This window comes from Convolutriloba macropyga, chromosome 2, assembly GCF_964194025.1.
Source record: "Convolutriloba macropyga chromosome 2, txConMacr16.3, whole genome shotgun sequence".
NCBI classification, from domain to species: domain Eukaryota; kingdom Metazoa; phylum Xenacoelomorpha; order Acoela; family Convolutidae; genus Convolutriloba; species Convolutriloba macropyga.
Window position 1 is genome coordinate 77,693,641 of NC_134469.1, and position 22,280 is coordinate 77,715,920.

At 34.0% G+C, this 22,280-nt stretch overlaps 1 protein-coding gene across 6 annotated transcripts in view; it reads right to left on the reverse strand.

The window, feature by feature from the left end:
* Positions 1-22,280, reverse strand: part of LOC142334730 (protein sidekick-1-like) — a 276,341-nt gene that overhangs the window by 73,171 nt on the left and 180,890 nt on the right. For 3 of the 6 annotated variants that reach the window (XM_075382989.1, XM_075382987.1, XM_075382986.1), the window contains exons 1-2: positions 3,644-3,908; positions 2,626-2,920 (exon numbers count right to left, since the gene is read on the reverse strand). In XM_075382989.1, coding sequence (XP_075239104.1) covers positions 2,626-2,920; positions 3,644-3,695 — 347 coding nt within the window. In that variant the 5' untranslated portion in view covers positions 3,696-3,908. Of the gene's footprint in view, positions 1-2,625; positions 2,921-3,643; positions 3,909-18,738; positions 18,827-22,280 lie in introns of those variants that run through there. The other 3 variants (XM_075382991.1, XM_075382990.1, XM_075382988.1) reach the window with 2 other exon arrangements.

The window sequence follows — 22,280 nt, forward strand, 5'->3', positions numbered from 1 at the left end:
GACCGCTTTTTGCCGTGTAACAAAGTTCGAAAGGTTGATCATTTTCAATTAAAAGTCCAAAATGAGGCCAACTCGACAGCGCAATGACAGAAGCGAAATGAAGTCTGAAAGTAGAAAAATCGCAAAACAAAACTTTCGATTGTTTCCTTGTTGAATGACCCTTGTAGAACCATTCCAGAACTCTTATTGTCAAAATAAACTCTTCTAAAGAAGGGACGTAGGATTACATGATAGTGTGAATTTTCGCAGATATCTAAAATGAGTTTATACTGCTCGAAAAAAAAAACTGAATATATTTAACGCAAAAAACGCTCCGTATTTTCAGCTGAATAACAAAATGTTCAACTTTAAGCCAGCTGAGAGCCTGCAATAGAAAAAAAACCAAATGCTGGCCAGCTGAGGGCCATCAGGAATAGAAAAAAACTACCTTTTTTCAAAAAATCCAGATCTTTTGTTCTGATCTCAATTATCCAATTTTGACCAACTCAATTAAATCAATTCTCAAACTGCGTTTTCAATTAAATCAATTCTCAAACGAACCACTCGATTTAAATTTAGCGGAAGCGCTAGCAGAAATTCCAAGTATAATAACATTTTTTAGTTTCGGCTACATCTGGAACTTGTTCAGCTACAAGAAAAAAAATAAAAACAAAGCTTGAAGTAGTAACAGGGGAAGAGAAAGACCCTTGAAAAGTAATTAGTCGTTTTTTTTGTCTTTTAAATATTTCTTTATATCGTTATAGGGAAAATTTCACTTTTCGTATTTGAAAAAAAGTTTATTCAAAATTTATTTTCAATAAAATGTAGTGACAATTTTGATAAATTATTTACAATTTTAAAATTAAAATAATTTGCCCCGCCTTCAAATCTATTCTATTCCTACAAATTTTTCAGGCAACAGCCCTTCTGAGATAAAAATGTAGTTTTTAAAATAAAAATCATAAACAGCTTAGGGCTACAAAATGTTCCTCTTTTTCGCTAGTATGCGTAAACAAAAAGTGAAAATTTGACAGAGCAAAACGCGGACCTCATATACATTCCCCCATTTAGAGAAAAAGTTGGAACAACAAAAAATGTCAAACTATCAGAAATATTTTGTATGATAGTTTCTATGATAGCAGAAATAATTTAGACGATTTCCCAAAGCAATCATGTAACAAAAAATTGAAAAAACTTTGTAACGCCACAGCTCAGCAACAACTTTTTTTAAGTAGTTTTTCGCTTTCCCAAAAAGAACGATCTTAACAAAACAACAAATTCGGTTTCTCAGGTTCTTGTATTCGTCCATCAAGTACGGCATTGTATTTTACATCTTGTTTAACAACCAAATAACCGATTCAGAAAAAGAGAACTACCCTTCGGTTCGTAAAGTTACCTAGGCTCGTATAAACTATATGACAAATTAACTCCGCCAAAAAGTGAAAATTACCAAATGAGATCAGTAAATATGCAGTTGAACAATTGTACTCAAAATTTTCTAATCTTTTTTCTAATCTTCAACATCGAAGCATCATAGCAACTCGGCAGATGACCTATATCGTCCAAAGGGACACCGCTCCACCGATAAATTCTCATACGCAAATAATCTCGATAAAGCTTGAAATATAAGAATCTTATATCTATTCCCCAATTTGCAACTATTTTTTCAAGTTGTAATTGTGAAAAACGATGCAACCCCTGCAAAATTTAAAAAATTAAAACAATTAACTTTTCTTGTCTTTCGGTATATTTATGATGCTCTCTTTTATTCCTCTGTCTTTCTGGGTGCTGCCTGTTACAAGCCCCCTGTTGACATGGCCAAAATTTTCACGAGAATTTTTTTCTTTTACAAAATTTGTCACTTCCGTTTTATAATTAAGGCGCGCAGTTAACATTGTTTTTCAAATGAACTTTCATTGTACGTGGATTTTTGTAACATATGCATCAATAGAGCTATGTTCCCTACAAAAATCTTTTTACACAATTCGCACTGACAGAATCATGTTTGTAATAATCGTGTAGAACGTGAAAATGCAGCAGCGGTCTCTGGACTCGCCTACGTATTCTGTTAGATGTTAAAATTGTTTCAACCTTTGGCTGTGTTAAGAAAACAAGTGATGAGCTACAAAGACAGCCGTAACCAGACAGCGTCACCTTAACGTCTCTTTGTTTTGCACTATATTGCTGTCTTCTCACTAGGATTTACTAATACAAATAAAAACATCAAAAATATTTAAATAAAAACAGTACACATCAAACACCGAAAATTATCAGCTACTTGAATTTCATGCTTAAAATTGATATGATGATGACATAACGCTCACATTTTTTGCTTTAAAAAATCAACATTGAATATTTCACCTTAAGAGGAAATTCTAATTCGCAGTTTGTTGTTCGCTGTTTAGTGTAAAATAATTTCATATTACAGTTTTTCAACTTGCACGATCTGCTTTCCTCTTGTAAGCTAACCATATTTTGAGAGAATCTTGCAAGACAACCGTCCGGTCTCACCTGGGTCAGTTGCATGTTTTCATTTGTTTGAAAACCCAAATTCTAAATTGCCGCACTAAATTCCCACATTCAACTTTATTTAAGCTTTTAAGTTTCACTTAATCCGCACATTTTTCAATGTTTTTATTTGCTAACTTTGGCGAAGGGTCTCCGTTAGCAAAACAGTCTGCTTTGACATAATTAACAGCACTGTCATCAGCGCCTTCTTGATCATCCTTATCGCTCAATGGCGGTGCGATAACAATCGGTGGTCTGTTATATTTGGAAGTTGCAAAATTAGCCAGTGAAAAGGAGACAGGCCATGTCGTTCCTTCTCGTCCCCCTTGACTGTCATCTTCCTCGATAGCTGCTGTCGTCCCAATAGAAGTGGTAAGTAGTAATGGTAATAATAGTACTGTGGAGTAACAAAACACCAAGGTCACACCGCTCACTGAAACAAAGCAACAATTCATTTCCACTAGACATATGTCACAAAAATAAGACACAATTATGGCACACCAATTATGACTACCTTTATTTAGTAAGCTGAAATTAGCAGAACAGCTGACTAGCTTAAAAACTGCCTTTTCACAATTGACATTTGCGTTCATATTTTGTTTCTACATCTATTTAAAAAAAAATGCGAAAAGAAACCTTTCAGATCATAAAGCATAGAGAGATACTGCAACCACCCCACGCATACAATTTTTACCATAATTAGAGATTGGGCAGTATAGTGGTAGTTTGAGGATGAATAGTTCTGATGTTTAGTAATCTGATATAAGTTTTCAAACTTAATCATGCACGAGATAAATATAACATACTTCCTACTTAATTTTTTTTCGGCAAGCCCTAATTGCTGACTAATAGTTTCTGATATATATTACACTTTCTGTGAGTTAGCGGACTTTTTAAGTTTAACCATCCTGCTTTCCATCAGCATTATTATTCTTTCGAGGTGAAGTTAAATTAAGCCGTGATTTCATGCTAGACAGATATCAAAACAATTTCAGATGCCATAAGCAATTGATCAAAGTATTTCATTTTTTGTTAGTAGTCCGCAACTATTATTTAACCAATACTATTATCATTACAACACTACTAAATATACTATCGAATTGCAGTGTTTCAAAAGTAAAACAATCTTTACTCGTGTGTCATGCTCGAAACTCACCAGATGAAATTGATCGACGAATTCCAAAGCTGCTTGAAAAATAAAAACCCATATTATAACCAAAATTATAACAGACAATTATATATGCATATTGAATTCCCAAACAGCGCAATAATTAACAGTTTAATGAATAGTGATAACACCTTTAGTACTATGATTTAATACTGTTCGATATGAATACGACAAGTAGATAGTAAATGAAGTCAAAACTCAAGTCATGTTATTCGAGACTGCATTAAACGGTACCAAAATTATCAGGTTCTATTAAAATTGAATAATTGTGAGAACAAGAACGATTTCACATTTATTCACTGCAGAAGAGAAAGGTGATTTCTCATTGGATGAAATTAAATAACCAAATACTTACTTATTCATAAACTGTTCAATCGAACCAATAGCAATTCATTTGCAAAATTGTACATTTTCATTTATAACTAGAAGTGAAGTTAAGCATTAAATTTCGACTTTGCACGTCTTGCTACCAATCTGCCTAGCCTGACTTCAGATTAAACTGAAATCTTTTCAAAACTTCAGAATCTGCGGATCTCAAGGTCAAAATTATAGAAAATAAACATTATCTGGCTAGGTAAGTATAAACAACGCTACTTCCTTGTTTTTCCAACCGAGATTCCTTGAACGCTTTTAAATGAGCACTTGGCCTGTTTTCATTCCTAAGTGAATGCATAATAGCATTCAGCTGTACAGCTAAAAATATCAAGCAAGTCATGATATGAATAACAGCAATTTTTTTTTCAACCGCCGACGCACGAAATGTAGATTTCTACGGTCACGGTAATTTGCTATGCAATCGGGCGCAAAATAATAAATTTTAACTTCGAAACAGAATTCAGTTAAAACAATAACGCATGATCTTAACCTTGAGATGTAAACAGCAAATTCTTACTTGTGTTGAAGCAATTTCGCAAAATGGCACATACAAAAAAGATCATATCGCTCAGTAAATGGCTCACGGTAGTAACAGTTTTACCTCAAGTAGCCAAGACAGGATATACTTCCAATGTTATCTCGAACACTCACTTTCATAGCATTGAAATACATTGGAAATAGGTATGCTCTGATGTTAACAGAATGTTAGCAGTAATAATTAAAAGCAGAAGCCACAAAATATAGAAAACATCAAACTTCAACGAAAAGGTATTGTTATACACAAAGTTCTCATTCATAAAGTTTAAAAATCAGAAAAAAGAACATAGTTATCAAAAAACATCTGAAAAATTAGCAGAAAAAAATTGAAGCAGAATAAGCATGATAATTTTTCATAGCTCCACAAAAAATGCAAAATAATTTGACATCAATTATATATAGGAGCTAGGAGGCCCAGACAAAACAGTTCCCATAACTCTTATAGTATGTTAAAATCTGCAGTGTTCCATGCAGCATGAAACTATTACATTAATTATTACAAAATTAAATTTTGTTGTTCTTTTCATTCTGGTCTGTTATTTAATTTTATCACTTCAGATTAAAAAGAAAAACAAATGATTTCACCAAAGAAATATTATACATAGAAAATTTAACAAATTATCTCCGAGAAGACAAGAGGACGGGGCAATGTTGCCCTCTAGGTTCCTATCCTAGCAAAGTTGAAAGCTATTTGTGACAAAGTGATCGATTTTTTTTAAATTATGGAGAAGTTTCCAAAATTCCATAACTCTTTCAGTTTTGAGAAATGCATTTTGATGATTTTTTTGAGGGTGCTGCCCCTGCTTTGCTAGAAATTTTTGATCTAATCATTGTACCAAAAATTCACATGACACCTTGATGCATTTTATAACCTGGACATCCCTGCCAAAAAAACTAAAAATTTCATTTAAAAATAGAAATCACCAAGCACGCGTTATCCAGGAGAACCGATTATCTCAGTTTATAAAAGCCCGAGATTTCCTTCGGTTCCAAATTGTCAAAGATTTTGTCAATGATTCCACTTTTACGAAGACTATTAAAGATTGGAAGAGAGAGCAACAGAGGGAAACTGAACGCTTCTGGAGGCTTTTTGAAAGAGGGTTCTTATTCTGGGTACTTGTAGCGCGTCTTACTTCATTGATATTCGAAAAAACTATTTAAGTAACTCACTATGCATGCTGTTCAGTGATTTTCCAACAAATTTAAGCAATTCGTATAAATGTAGCTCATAAACAGTTAGTATTTTATTTCTCATAAAGCATCCTTGTTTGTCTTTCTATCCCAGAAAAAAATGAGCATCAATATTTTTTTCTGTAGGATGTGAACAGATTTCAATGTCGTGAAGCTTCAGCATCCGTATACAAATACACCACACTGTAATGGGGCGTTTACGTTTGCTTTACAGTAGTTGAGCTGAGCTCTCGAAACATAATACCACAGTTTAGATATTATACCCGCCTGCCTAGCAAGTCGAGACCTAATACTATCTTCATGTTTACCAAACGATAACTTCGAGTCCAACTATACCCCGAGAAACTCACATCACATTGTTGCTCAAAACAAAATCATTAATACGGAAGGAAGAAATATAATTAGAAGCAATTGTTTTAAAGTTCAGTTGAATAGTTTTATCTACATTAACAACTAGCTTATTCGCGGCTAACCAGAGGCTGAGTGCATTGAACTCATCCCGATTCAAGTTTTCATCAAGTCCTGTTGCAGTAAGAGTTGTCAGCGAATAGAACAACATTTAGTTTGAGATAAGCACGCGGTAAGTCGTTACTATATGATGAATAGCAGTGGAACTAGGATAGAGCCCTGAGGAAAACCACAGGTGACAATCTCCATAAATCCATAGCTCTCAAGTTTACTTAGCAAAATACTTTGGTCTATGGTATCGGATGCCTTACGAAGGTCCAGGAAAAAGGATGTAACATTTTATTTATCTTTCAATCACAAATTTTTACTATATTGTACCAATGCATCAATAGTGGAATGTTTTTTACAGGCAACTGGAAAAATTTGTCCCCCATGATCCAGGCAACTGGAAAAACTTCTCGAAAAACATGTAGGTAAAGTTTTTCCAATTTTGTAACCATCTACGAAAATACATTCATATTTTCTTGTACAATTTTTGTTCTGTTTTCAAAACATCAATGCGGAAATCCACAGTTAATGTAGTCGCCGTATTTGAAGAACAATTTTCATTGAGGATGTTATATACTGAGGGGGTTATATACAGTAAACAATTTAATTCGACAACAATCTAATTCGACAACAATTTAATTCGACAACTGAGATGATTATATACAGTAAACATATCTATTCGAGAGCCGTTTTTTTTCAATAATGGCACCTACCGCTTCTGGTATTTCTGTCGGAAGTTCTTTTACAATATTTAGTCCCTGAAGAGGTTGTACCATTACAATACTTCTGATATATGTTCAAAATTATAGTTTAATTCCTTAGAACCTTGATACAAGTTATTTATTTAATACACTGATCGGTCATTCTTGGCTTTAAAATAAATTACTCCTTTTCGGGTCCACGCGGAAACCAGTCTGTTAACCGTTTTCATTTTGACTAATAAATAGGCCTCGGGAGGGACTTATATTTTTGCGACACGTCTGGCGGATTTCACTATCACTGGTTTTAGAGCTCCCTGCTTCCCTGGAATCGGATGCGCAATAGAGATGTGCTGGCTTTCTACATCTGCACCAATGTCTTCAGCGATTTTCAGTACGCCATTTGCAGACTCCTCCATCGATTCACCTATCATGCGGCCTTCTTTATTGGTTGTCGTTTTTTTTCTTGCAGCCCGAAAATTTTTCTGTTGTCCCTTCGGTTATATGTCACCAAGATTTCCCGCTCGCATAGAGCGTGCAGCTCATTTCTTGCGTCAGAAAATCTAATTTCGTTCCTGATCTCACTCGGAGTTCACTTCTACCTGAAGATTTACTTTTATTGACGTGGACTGATTGCACCATACAAATACCCCCGGGTTATACCCATTGCCATAGGTGAGCTATAAAGAACAAATCTTCAAAAGCATTGGAAATTGGCGAAACTGGACCTTCACAAAATTAAGGAGTGTACAAATATGGATCAGATAAAAATATATGAAACATGCAATTCATGCGATTAGCCGTTACCGTTCAAGAAAATCTTTTCTACTAAACGATGTCATCCATGAACACAATCAAAATTCGATAATTTTTGCCTGGATCATTGCAACGCTTTGTCTATCAGTTTCAGCGTCACTGAAAGGACTGAAAAAGGACACAACCTTTTTATAGCGACAGCTTTTACTCGATCTCAAGATCGTACAACACAAATTGATCCACAAGCAACTGAAATCTATGGCTTGGAATTCTCACCAGTCGCAGAAGCTAGCCACGCTCAAACTGTCAACCAAAAATGGTTTGCAAATGACCGTAACGCTCCCTACTGGTACTGGTACTCCCTAAACCCCTAGAAGCAAAATCTCATCACAAAAACGAAAACCCACAGAAACTTAGATAACTGTCTTCAGGTCAAGCTAATGTTTTAACAGAAGCTTATCGTATTTAAGGATCGCTATAGGCTCAAAATAACAATTGGACGATTTCAAGAAAAACTATCAGAACTTGTTCAGCTTAACAAGTCTCTTCAAGATGTCTAAAGAGTTTCATAAAAAAAAGAACACTAACTGTCTGAAAACACTTCACATTGCCACGCGGCAGCAGTATACAAAAATTAAGAACGATTCATCTTTTTACAGCGATAAGTATAGAGACGTTTTTCCCTGCCAGTGAGAGAACGTCGCGGACATAAATAACATGACCGACTAACGTCGGGCGAAGAAATGGTTAAACGACTCTGCTTGAAGTCAGTGAGAACTTCTGACGTTTTAGTCAGAATTTCGAAGTGACTTCTGTAGAGTCACTTAACCATGGTCAAAACACGAAACGCGCACTTTTTAAAATGTAGAAAGTCAACGGAAGTCAACTTTTGGCTAAGAAGCGACTTCTGGCGTTTTAACTTGTGGCATTGCACACTTTCGGCATTTTAAAACGTGCGCGTTTCGTGTTTTAATTGCTCTTAAATGACCGTCGAGCGGTTGGCTTTGTCAGTAGCTAGCCACGGGGGTGTACCGGGGGACTGATAGAGGGGCAACAGCGGTGAAGGGGGGTTCTTTAACTTCTAAGAACCGCCCTTCACGCCACAAGTATACGTCTCCAAAACAGTTTGAGCTGAAACAGAGGTGAAAGTTCTAAGATCACTTAATGCCCGCTGGATCGATCTAAGATCAATCTATGCATATGAATTATGACTACATAGAAGTCGAAAAAGCAACCACCTGTCCCCGTGGTGACAACCAGAGTTTAGCACCCAGAATCGGCAAGAACACGTTAAAAGTGATAGAAGTGGATGCCACAACTCCTCTTAGCTTCGCTTTGATACTGTGATAACTTATTCGGGTATTCACTGCTGTTTTGAATTTTGATTTGGGGGTCACAAAAAAGCAGTAGTCACTTTGGTAGTCATAGTAGTAATAGCAATAGCTAAGACTATTCTAAAATTGGAGTGACACAATCAGAAACAAGCGACTAACGCCGGGTGCATTTCTCTCAACATCTCGTGAGCGGTTGGCGTCGTCTCTAGCCAGCTGCAGCTTTGAGAGGATAGCCTAATCTTAAAGAGGAGGGGTGGTTGTGGACAAAAAATTTGAAGGTCAGACAAAAAAAAACTATCCGACGAAAAGACGGCAGTACCATAAGTCAGCAGCATTAGAACCTCGTTAACAAAAGGAAACGTTCACGTAGCGGAATTGCATAGTAAACTGCCTGTTTTGGGAAGCAATTTCAGTAAAAATTAGAAAATAAATGAATCATCTTCAAATGAATAGATTTTAATTCTACTGCAAAGTAAAAATAATGACTAATATACTAACGGAAAAGATCAAAACAGAAGTTTGCCAGTTTTCCGTCTGCAGAAGAGTTGAGTTCCACGTGAAATCTGTTCAAAAGTGTAAGATCACAAAGAAAAAAATTATTCCAATGATAAAGGCATGATACGGTTGAAAAGTTTTCAGGTGGAACTCAATGTACTCCTTCTTAGGAAAAACTATTTTGTAAGCACATTTATCATTTATTACATTTTTCTAGACTTTAAGAAAATTGAAATTCTATTTTCAGTTGATTCATATAAAATAAAAGGATAATGGAAAGTTGCTGACAATAATTTCCAAAACTGGCCGTTAACTTATTGCTCCGACCCACTTTTTTTAATTGAGCGCTTATTGTTTTAAAAAGTGTAATTGCTGAAAAAGTTGAGAGCAAAAAAACTGGAGTGACAACAAGGATTTCTAAATACTAACTGGAATTGCAAAAAATGGCAATTAATTAATTGCAACGATTGATCGGTGACTCTAATTCCGTATCAATATTTGATTGGAACCTCATAATTAATTGCCTACGATTGGGATAAAGTGAATTATAATTCTAGCAGATCACAACTCTCAAACAGACTTTAATTTAAAGTAGTTTCCATTTGTGATAAAAAGTTGAACGCAACAGATAGAATGATCACCTGAGAAATTTTTAGTTAAAATCAGGGGGAGAACGTTTAAAAGTCTACGAAAACAATTATTGAAAGGACTATGAAAGTTCACTATTGAATAAAAATCAATACCTGATTTTTATGTTTTGCTATATAAATTAGTTTATTGTTCTCCTTTTTCCCTACCAATTATTCTAAATCCCTGCGTGTCAATAAGTATAGTAACACTATCTGTTATTTAGGTTTGTGAAACAAGGCGGCTCGGTAATGTGCGATGGCACATAAGGTTCCGACCCCGCCCATCCACAATTTTGGCATAATTGTCTACCAAATGAGGAACAGATAGAAAAACCCAAAAATTGTTTTTTGGGAATCCCAAAAAACCCAAAAAATGCACAAGTAATTTTCAACAAAGTTGTGTATGAACGATACGATAGCCTCCAAAGCAAACAACTCAGTGGAGTAAAAATTGATGCTTTAGATTGCCGAGATATGCCAATATTAAGAAAGCGAGTCAAGACGAAGAGCGAAATCAAACAACAACAACAACAACAAACATTAATTACATCAAAAAATTTATGTCCGTTTTAAAAAACGAAATTTAATAACGCAGTCAAAGTAGCGTCAAATCGAGCAAAAACAAAATAACTTATAAATTACCAGAAAATATATGGGACCAGTCCATAAAAGGGTTTGGTAACAAATAGACAAAAAAGAACAAAAACAGTAAAGTTAAAAAATTCGCTTATTTTTTTGAAACAATTAACTTCAAAGTAATAAAAACTATTAGAAATCAAGTAAAATATCCCTAAAGTTTACGATTACCAATGCTTCTATAGAAGGGCATTAGGACCATTCCTTATTTATTTTTTTAAGCGGCTAAAAGAATAACAAAAAAAAACAACAAACAAAAATTCAATGGAAACTTGCCGGAAAACGCTGTCAAAACCGTCAAGCCATATTTTGCCCCTCAAAATATATAAAATTGCGCTTTCTTCAAAAAGAGACAATGTAGTATGTGGCAATTCATTAGTGAGACAAGGTAACAAGTAGACAAAAAAGCGAAGGGCAAAAGTATGTAATATTTTTGATTTTTTTTCGAAATAAAATTGCATCCAAGGTCATGAAAGACATTAATTACAAAAGAACTATTTAAATAGGGTCATTTATTCATCCAAAAGAAGCCCTCGAGATCTGTTGTTATCCAGAATATTTCTTGCGTCTTCAACAAGAACGTCAAATATGAAAAAAAATCAAATTAATTTACTTTTTTTTATGAAAAACCTGTGTCGAAGCCAGTAAGGTCATAACGAATTCTTTAAAAATAGATTTTAGGAAAGCAATCCCTTTTGACACCTTCCCTTGACACCCATAATGTCATATTAGACCTGTTATTATCTAACGAGATTAGGTAACAAAAAGATAAATAAAAATAACAAAATTGCGAAGTTGAAAATTTTTTTTAGTTTTGGAAAACGATTTTTTTTCAAAATCATGAAAGCCATCAGCTATCTACTAATATCAGAATATCGGCTCATCTATTAGTCCATGAAAAACCAATGAAACCCATCACTATACACGAAATTTCATAGGACTGAAACGACAAAGTGAAAATGACAGTTAAAGACAAAATTAAAAAATTCAATTAATTTCTTCAAGAAAGAGGTGTCGAGGCCGTTAAAATGATAATCTATATCAATCAAGATTTTATTATGTTCAATTGTGCCTGATTTGGAACGCTAATAATGTGATATTAGAACCGTCAATAATGTGATAATGTGACAAAACTAGAAAACGTGAAAAATTGGCAAATTGGCAAAAATTGGCTAAAAACAAAAAAAAAATCTGAAATCTAGTAGTATCAAAGCCAGAAAACAATAACTTCAGGCTTAAAACCGCAACCGAGACTGAACTTTAAATCAGTAGAATGAAGAAGCTTTCTTTCTTTGCTGACACTAAGCTAGAACTTGAACAAATTAAGGAAAAAAATAGAGGAAAAGTTAATTAAGCCATTATTTATTTAAAAATCAATTTTCTCTAAAAGTCCAAAAAGGACCATTCAAGTAAAAAAATAAAAAAAAACAAGCTTGGAGCTGCTTAGGAAGCCAATTGGACCTATCACTCCTGAGCTTTGATTTGATGTGTTCTGTTCTTTATTATTTAAAAAAGGTCTTTTTTTCAAAAAAGACCGACTGATTACAATCCGATTTCTTTTTGGATTGTAACAGTCCAAGATTGGCCCAAAACTAGCCCTGCTAATGCCTTTTGTCCGCTAGGACAATTGATATTTCGAGTGTTGTAGATGTAGATAATTTGTTAGTTAAAAACTCAAAATAAATTCTGCATTTTTGATAATCAACGAGTAAAGTTAGCAAAAAACGGCAAAGTTTTAACTACAGTGCACTCTCAGCGGACTCTGAAGTAGAAATAGCCCCCTCTGAGTCTACAAAGATTGTATGAGTGTTGTTTGGGGGTGTACTGTCGGCTTTTCTAATCAAAGTGGACTAAAGTAGCTTATTTCGCACTGTTTTTGATGAAAAAGGCTGAATTTTGAAATATTTATCCAGAATTTTTTTTCCACAAAAATTTAATCAAAACAATCAACAATGCTTGTTTGTCTTTAAAAATAAAATCAACGACACTATTCTTAATAATTTTAACAAACTTTAGCAAAATTGGCGAAAATTTAGGCAAAAATTCCGGAAAATGTGAATAAAAACAATGTGAATTCACTAATTTTCTCAGAAGTTTAAACCTCGATAACTCCCTGTAGAAAACGAAAATTAGAAAAATCTTTTTAATTCCATATTCTACGCTGGACGAGCTTTCTGATGATACCAGTCTCAACTCTCTACGATGAATATATCGATCGGCGAAAATTCACGGAACAAAAAAAAACCCATTTGAGTATATAGTTCCTCCCCCCTCAAGAGGGTCGGAACAATTAGGCAATTATGGCGCATATTTGAGAAAGGCCAATTTGGCTCTGCTTAAGGCTGGTCCTAGAGTCTACTAGCAAGCAAAAACATTATTTTGGTCATAGTAAAAAAAGAAAAGACGCTTGACTTTGGTTAAAAGTATGAAGAAATAAAACCGAAGGCATAGTTAACCAACAAGCGTATTAAAACGTTATTTGTTGAGTATATTGATTTAATAGACCAACATAACGACTGACTTCTCAGATTCGTCAATTTCTGATTGACTAAATTCAAAAAACTTTGCCAGAAGATAACCTCAAATGTAAACGAATTATCTAAAAGACATGGCGTTATGACCAAATATTGAAAATACTTAGGCAGATTGTTCCAATTGGTAGCCATAACATAGAAAAAATTTATTTGAAAAATTCGACAACCGATGGACTAGAAAGATAATTTGTTCCACATTAAATGTCATAATTTGCACTCGGTAGTTTCAAGCTGCCTTGAAATAGTAGTATTCTGTCTGTGATCTAATCATAAAAAATACAAGACAGTGAAGTTAGGTCACTGTTGTCCGCCAAAATTTATATTAAATCCGAATTCTTGAATTTTTATATTTGGATCTGATGAATGTTTTTTAATCCAAATATTAATTTTCGTTCCAACGATAAAAAAGATAATTTCGCATTGCTGGTCAGCAGTAATAGAGAGAGTATAACAGGTAATCGTTGTTTTTGTATCAGTTTGTATTTTAATTCAGCGATTGCTTGAGATCGGTAACGTACAAAGAGTAGATGACCAAGTATAGTTTCCTGAGGCTCATCTTGCTTGACTTGGTACCAAGTAGAAAAAGAACATGTTGATATGTGTTGGTCAAAAAAATCCATTTAACTCAATGCTGATGGACTAACACTAAATTTTTCAAATTCTGTTGAGTTTTGGATGATAAAAAGAATCAAAAGCTTGTGATAGATCCAGTAAAGAAGATAGAACGGCTTTTTATTATCTAGTTCTTTACGAATCGATTCAGTAAATAAGGGCAAATCATCAATTGTTGAAGACTTTCGGAAACCAAACTCATCATAACTCATTATGTAATGCTGTGAAAGATAAACCTATTATTCTATTATAAAAGAAAGCATATCAAAGAATTTAGAAAAAAACGTTAGTTAGTGACATAGGAATGTTGTCATTAACATTCAGTGCATCGGCTTTTTTCAAGTCGCATTTGCAAATTTGAAAACAAGGGGGTAGCAATTGCAAATTTTAATTGGTCGTGAAAAACATGTCGTAAGTTTAAATTAATAGAAAAATCAAATGTTGAGCAATTAGTAGCAATGAATATTTAATTGCCCAGGAAGGCACTGCGCACGGACCTAAAGGTTGATTTGGATTCACCGCCCATATTGTCGAGAGCATGGTCGTTTTGTTTAGCAGTCACTATTTTCGAGAACTATTTTAGATCTACCAAACTAATTCCAACTTCTTATTCTACATTTGTTTTCAAAGATACCTATTTTCATGACGTTTCAGAGCTAAAATCCTTTCGCGATCACACCAAGTGCTAATCAAAGTGTTCATTGTTTCTTGTTCCTAATAATTTTTGAAGGGTCCAGGCTGCTCAAGGGTGAACGTTATGATAATAATGAGGAACTGATACAACACTCAGACAGAAGGAGTACATAAAGCCGACTGAGAAGCCGTAGATTGTCTGAATTCGGATTGACAATATTTCTCTTTATTAAACGCTACCATTTTGAAAGCTATTGTTTTTGATTTCTGTCAGCTGATATCAATAACAACCCCAAATGATCTGTTGTTAATAGTGGTTGGAAAACGAAAGATTCATCTGAGAAATCCCTATCAATTATGATATAGCCTATTTGTTTTTGACAAAACATTAACTTAGTTTATCAAAGGCAGAAGCTACATTAATGCCATAGCGAATACTGACTGCTTCCAATCAATTTTTTTTTCATACCTATTCAAGTATTTTATGTTATAGTCAACCATTAAAACCAATGCGTTGCAGTTAACGATAGAATTATCTCTTTCTGCTACTGTTTCGAGGAAATCATTCGTTAACTATTTTTGAGGCGAGCAAGCACCGTTTAAGATCATTTTTTCTTTGCAATTTATGTCAAACAAGGCGGCTCGGTAATGTGCAATGGCACATAAGGTTCCAACCCCGCCCATCCACAATTTTGTGGATGGGCGACCAAATGAGGAACAGATAGAAAAACCCAAAAATTATTTTTTGCGAATCCCAAAAAAGCCCAAGTCTTTTTCAAAAAATTCTGTATGAACGATAAGATAACCTCCAAAACAAATAACTCAGTGGAGTAAAAATTGATGCATTAGATTGCTGTAATATGTCAATATTAAGAAAGCGGGTCAAAACGAACAGCAAAATCAAACAACAACAACAACAAACATTAATTATATCAAAAAATTTATGTCCCTCTTAAAAACTAAATTTAATAACAAAGTCAGCATACCGTCAGATAAACCTGAAACTAAACAAAAATAACTTAAAAATCACCAGAAAACATATGCGACCAGTCCATAGAAAGGTTGGGTAACAATTATACAAAAAAGAACAAAAACAGAAAAGTAAAAAAAATTAACTTATTTTTTTGAAACAATTAACTTCAAAGTAATAAATACCATTAGGAATAAATTAATATTACCACAAATTTGCGATTACCACTGCTTCTATAGAAGGGCATTAGGACCTGACCTTATTCATTTTATAGAGCGGCTAAAAAGAACAACAAAGAACAAACAAAATTTAAATTGAAACTTGCCAGAAAACGCTGTCAAAACCGTCAAGCCAAATTTTGGCACTCAAAATATATTTGATTGCGCCTTCTTTAAACAGCTATAATGTAGTACGTGGCCATTCATTAGTAAGACTAGGTAACAAGTAGACAAAAAAGCGGAGTGCTAAAGTATGTAATACTTTTAATTTTTTTTTCGAAACAAAATTACATTCAATGTCATGAAAGGCATTAATTACAAAAAGAGCTATTTAAATATCGTCGTTTTTTCATGAAAAAGAAACCCTCGAGACCTGTAATTATCCAGAATATTTCTTGCATCTACAAAAAGAACGTCAAATATGACAAAAATCAAATTAATTTAATTTTTTTTTGTGAAAAAGCGGTGTCGAAGCCAGTAAGGTCATAACAAAATCTTTAAAAAAAAGATTTTTGGACACTAATCCCTTTTATTCCCTTGACACCCATAATGTCATATTTGACCTGTAATCAACTAACGAGATTAGGTAACAAAAAGAAACATAAAAAGAACAAAATTGCGAAGTTAAAAAAGTTATTTTTTAATTTTGGAAAACGATGGGTTTGAAAGTCATAAAAGCCATCAGCTATCTGCTAATATCAGAATATCGGTTTTTCTATTCTTCCATGAAAAGCCAATGAAAGCTATCACTAAACAGGAAATTTCATACGACCGAAACGACAAAGTATAAATGACAGTTAAGACAAAATTAAAAAATTCAATTGATTTCTTCAAGAAAGAGGCGTCGAGGCCATTAAAACGATGATTTCTATCTTTCAAGATTTTAATATGTTCAATTGTGTTTTAATTTGAATGCTAATAAGGTGACATGAGAACTGTCAATAATGTGATAATGTGACAAAATTAGAAAACATGAAAAACTGGCAAATATCAAAACAAACAAAAATTTAAAATCTTGTAGTATCAAAGCCAGAAAACAATAATTTCAGGCTTAAAACTGCAACCGAGAATAAATGTTAACTCAGTAGAAAGAAGAAGCAGTCTTTTTTGCTGACACTAAGCTGGAAGTTGAACAAATTAAGAAAAAAATAGAGGAAAAGTTAATTAAGCCATTATTTATTGAAAAGTCAATTATTTTTTAAAAAAAACGACCATAAACTTTCAATTAAAAAACTAAATGAATTAGCCTGGAGCTGTTTCGCAAGCGAATTGGTTGGACCTATCACTCCTGAGCTTTGATTTGATATGTTCTGTTCTTTATTATTAAATAAAGTCTTTTTTTAAAAAAAAAGACCGACTGATTACAACCCGATTTTTTTTGGATTGTAACAGTCCAAGAATGGCCCAAAACTACCCCTGTTAATACTTATTGTCCGTTAAGAACAATTGATTTTTCAATGTTGTAGATATAGATAATTTCTGAGTTGAAACTCAAAATAAATTTTGCTTTTTTGATAATCAACGAGTAAAGTTAGCAAAAAACGGCAAAGTTTTAACTACAAGGCACTCTCTGCGGACTCTGAAGTAGAAATAGCCCCCCTCTGAGTCTACAAAGATTGTATGAGTGTTGTTTGGGGGTGTACTGTAGGCAAATTTAATCAAAGTGGACTAAAGTAGCTTATTTCGTGCTGTTGTTGATGAAATAGGCTAAATTTTGAAATGTTTATCCAGATTTTTTGACCAAAAAATTAAATCAAAACAATCAAAAATGCTTGTTCGTCTTCAAAAATGAAATCAACGACACTATTCTTAAAAATTATAACAAATTTTAGCAAAATTGACGAAAATTTAGGCAAAAATTCCGGAAAATGTGAATAAAAACAACGTGAATTCACTCTTCTTTTCTCAGAAGTTTAAGCCTCGATAACTCCCTGTAGAAAACGAAAATTAAAAAAAATCTTTTTAATTCCATATTCTACGCTGGACGAGCTTTCTAATGATACCAGTCTCAACTCTCTACGATGAATATATCGAGCGGCGAAAATTCACTGAACAAAAAAAAAAAACCCAGTTGAGTATATAGTTCCTCCCCCCTCAAGAGGGTCGGAACAATAATTTCCAACGTTGCATCCAAAATGACACATAACCACTTGAAGCGAAAAAAAAATCGAATAATTTCTAATTCTTGAGGCAAAAATCACCGCCTCATTTCCTTTCTTTTGGTTTGATTTACGATTCTTCCTAAATATTAACTGTGTCTCATTCAAGACGCTCTATACCGCAGAGCTGCCGTTTTCTGTAAACAATGTTTCAGTTATAGCACAAACTGCGTTGTCAGCAGAATCGTTGAAAAAGTTTTTTTGGATCTTTTCTGCTAGCGCCCCCCCAGCCTTATATAGCCGATAAATTTGCACCCCCCAAAATCTAAGTTTTCGCGAATTGTAAGAACGATATTTGCATTTCATTGAAACAAGAGTGTCTAGTTAGATTGAAGGCACTTTTAGAATAGTTTCCTTTAAAAGTATCGAAAAATCAAGTCCTTATTGTAGCCGAAAACACCAAAAATAATCTAATACAGAAATTTTCATTGATGCTTACGTTATATGCAACAAATTTTGGTTGAATACGTAATACTTTCAAACCATAGCTGTGCTAGCTTTTAGTAAATGCATATTGCTCATGTATGTTCACGTATAAGATCACTTAGCTTTAACAATATGTTTACACATTTATAAATGGGGGGTGCCTAACGAAGCGGGGGGGCGCTAGCAGAAAAGATCCGTTTTTTTTTTAGCTGTGCTCTCTTTTTAATAATGCTTTGTGCATATAGGTGCATAAATTTCAAATTTAAATCCTTTGTGAGCAGAATTTTAAAAATTTGATCATCAATCAGTTCCCAAGTAACTTGAGCCTGAAACCGGGCAGTTACTTCATGTGACCAAGTACAAGCTAAAAAGCCCAGATATAATTTCCGATACAAAATGCCTTTTTCTCAGCAACAAAACTTACCAATCTCAAATCTCATCTTTGATTAGTAGCTTGTCGTCCTTCATGATCTCTTCTGTTCTACGAAGAAGTCAGTGCAATACATTACTCTCTGACAAAACAAACAAATGACTGCGAATTTATTCTAAATGATGATCTGTTGTTAGATATCAAGCCACAATGTACAAAATAGCACTAGCACATGAGGAGAAAACATTTTCTCCATTTGGTGGGCATCGGCACAAGGTGAGGGATTTGGACAAATTAAATGTAATTGCAATAATTAGAAATTAATTGATTGCAATAATTAATTGGTTAATCTATTTTAATTGCAATAATTGATTGGAGCGACACAATTAATTGCCAAATAATTGACTTAAATTGAAGCAGCATTTTGTTAGGTGGCAAACCCGCAACTAGAGAAAAAGTTGCCAGATCAAAACTTCGGTCGAGATCGTATGTAATTTGACAGATTTGCGTGTTAAAAAAGTTTTCGTCGTTGATTAGAAATTGAATAATTCAGATATAACCATTTGTGTACATTTTTGGGTAAATCAAGGCAAAATTGTTTTCAACTCTGCGAAAAAAAATAATTGATAGAATCTCAAATTTAATTGATCAATAATTGCAATTAATGTAATAATTTATTTTTCCAAATCCCTGGGAACATATAACACTTATACTCAAGTATTTGTCTAATGCAAAGAAATGAAATTAAGAAATGCCTCTCCCCAACACTGGATGAATATTGGCTGGTCCGAGGCCCTCCCAGCACTAAGTCTTCATGAGGCATTTCGTATTGTTTAAATCAATCAATAAAATGATTATATAATTACATCAGCTGAGGAAGTAAAACAAAAGAAAGACAGCATTAGAAAACAAACAATTAATGACGAAAGTAGAAGAGTCAAACCAACAACATCCCTTCTTCAACCGCAGCTCCCATCGCAGCATCAACAATTTCGCGCCGGTTAAGCGTCCTTGACCCGCAAATGCAGAGGATGTAACTCCTCAGGAGAGCAAAGCTGATTTTTGTCCTTAGATATAATATGAGCGTAGCTGTCTTCCTTTCGTACAGAGCTTTGAGGCCAGTTGAATCAGCGCTTTTGAAGTTGATGGGCAAGATATATATCAGTGCATGCGAAAACAAGCGGACAAAACGTTGCTTTCTCAACCTCAGTTATTCTTTGGTCATACTTGTTCCTTTCGTTAGATTCATGATACTTGGGCTTCGCACCTGTTATCTGGGCAGCTTTTTGCCAGCGGGTTGAAAATTTTAACATCAAATTAGGTTTTGTTGAACCTCGATTCCCAAATTCCGTTAGAATTGATATCTAACCTTACATCATCATCAATTGTTGTTGATTTAAGAGCAAAAGTTTCTATTTGCAACAGCTTAAGATGAGGTTCGATCTCGACATCATAACAGACATGGCTCAACAAGTTTGCAATGGAATTGCGGAGTTCATTATGTCTCATGTGCGTGTATCTTCTTTTCGGACACTGGAGAGCAAATGTAACAGCAAAGCTGTCATTGCATGCGCATGGCGATGACATCTTCACTGGGTCCCAGCCATAGCGAAGGGCAATGCCGTCACGAAACTCGCTTTTTGTTAAGTCAAAGTGATATCGCTTCAATTGAATGGCGTTTATTCTGCTTGATGTCCCTATTCACTAGCTAAGTCAAGTGAGCGAATCTCGTTCTTATTCGACTCGCTCTTAATTTTTCACTTTTTTGATTTGATGGCAAGCACTTCCTCATTTTTAGTTCTTGTACAATCTGTTGTTGCTTTAGTACGGCTTCGGGCAAATATAGGGATAAGGGACTTGACAGTTGAACTGATTGTTCATAATTCTTTAAGCGGTCTTTGGGTTTAAGGAGTTTCAGGCAGCTCTCCCTTCTCGACAACAAGCACACGCAAAAAACATTAAAACTGATTTTCATCCTATTTCCAAAGATGTACCTAGAAGAGAACGAGAGCAATAGACATGTCAACTTGTCGTATTTACCCCAGGGGAAACGCGTTCAGTTTTGATGATTGATTCTTCATTTCAAAACAGAGTAGATCCAGTTAATTTTATAAATGGCACTACTTAAATTTAGATATTTTCCGTTTGTCCCCCCAGCTTAGTGGGCACATATTATTAGCAACCCCAGGACGCACAAATCAACTAATGATTTACTCTGTAATTTCACATTCTCTGTAACTGTGTGGAGCACAACGTACTGCGGGGGGAACAAACACTCAAAAATTTAACTGCTGAACCATCATTTTTTAGCTTTTTCATATAATTCACTTGCGCATGATTTTCATAATTATAACTCTTATTCAAGGATTAAAGAAAAACTGTATTTAAATTAATTTTCATTGCAATTTATACAACAATCAATTTACGTCAAAATACGTCAATCAATTGTTAAAGAATTTAACCGATTCTTTACATATTTTTGAAACCTGCAAATTTCTGCCAAAAACCCAATTCTTGCCAAAAAAACACCCAATTTTCCCAAAAAATGCCCAATTCTCCGAAAAAAAACAATTCTTGACAAAGATAAACGCTTCCTGCCAAAAAATCCACTGTGTTGAAAACACCCATTTCATGCCAAGCCGCTCTTAAATTTGACAAAAAATGATACCCGATTTATCCTAAGATCAACAATAATACCCAATTTTGACTTTAATTACCCACAAATTTATCAAAATTGCTGAATCTGAACTAAACGTCACCTATTTTTACTCAAATTACCTAAAATTGAACAAAAACAGCAAAGAAAATTTTATGAAATATCTTTGACCTTTGTTCCTTTTCCTCCGTAAATTTCCGAGTTTATAACCAAAGCAAAACAGATGAAAAACTTGAAGGCAACTCATGTATTTTTCTTAAGATATCGCACTGATGAAACAGTTGACACAATCAATTTTTTTCAGTCATACTCACGGTCTTGTCAAGTTTTGGTTAACTTTTTAGCAAATGAGCTGACGTGATTTTGTCATTAATCACTCATCGCACATTCAGAGTTAGAGCTAGAGCAATTGATCTTAAAAAACACAAAAATTAGACAAGCTTTGTAAATTTTAGGTTCAAGTCATCAAAATATCAGTGATTACTCCAAACAAAATTTTTACCAATAGTATATAACTCATATTGCACATGGTTAAACTCCAAATTAATTGTAAAAATGTCATTGTCTCAGTTAACCCATAATGGCTTAAAGAATACGTGCTACTATGATGATACAAAAAGTCATCAACAAACAAAAAATTCCTTGTCTCTTTTTTTCTTTTTTCTTCTATTCAGCAAATCAAATACAGCTTACTCCTTTCCTGGTGGACTTTCAATTTTTTCACTACAAGCCTAAGTAGTCATCTCACATACCTTCAGCAAAGGTCCTTCATTTCGTCTTTCATTTTTTTTTCATCGTGAATATTTTCTAATGTAAATAACGAAACAGACCACTAAATGCTATTTAAGCGATACTTAAATCATTGTGATAATGCACAAATAGTTTATAATTCTTCAGATAGTAAATTGTCCCAAGTTGTTCACAGAGGCAAGTTCAGCCT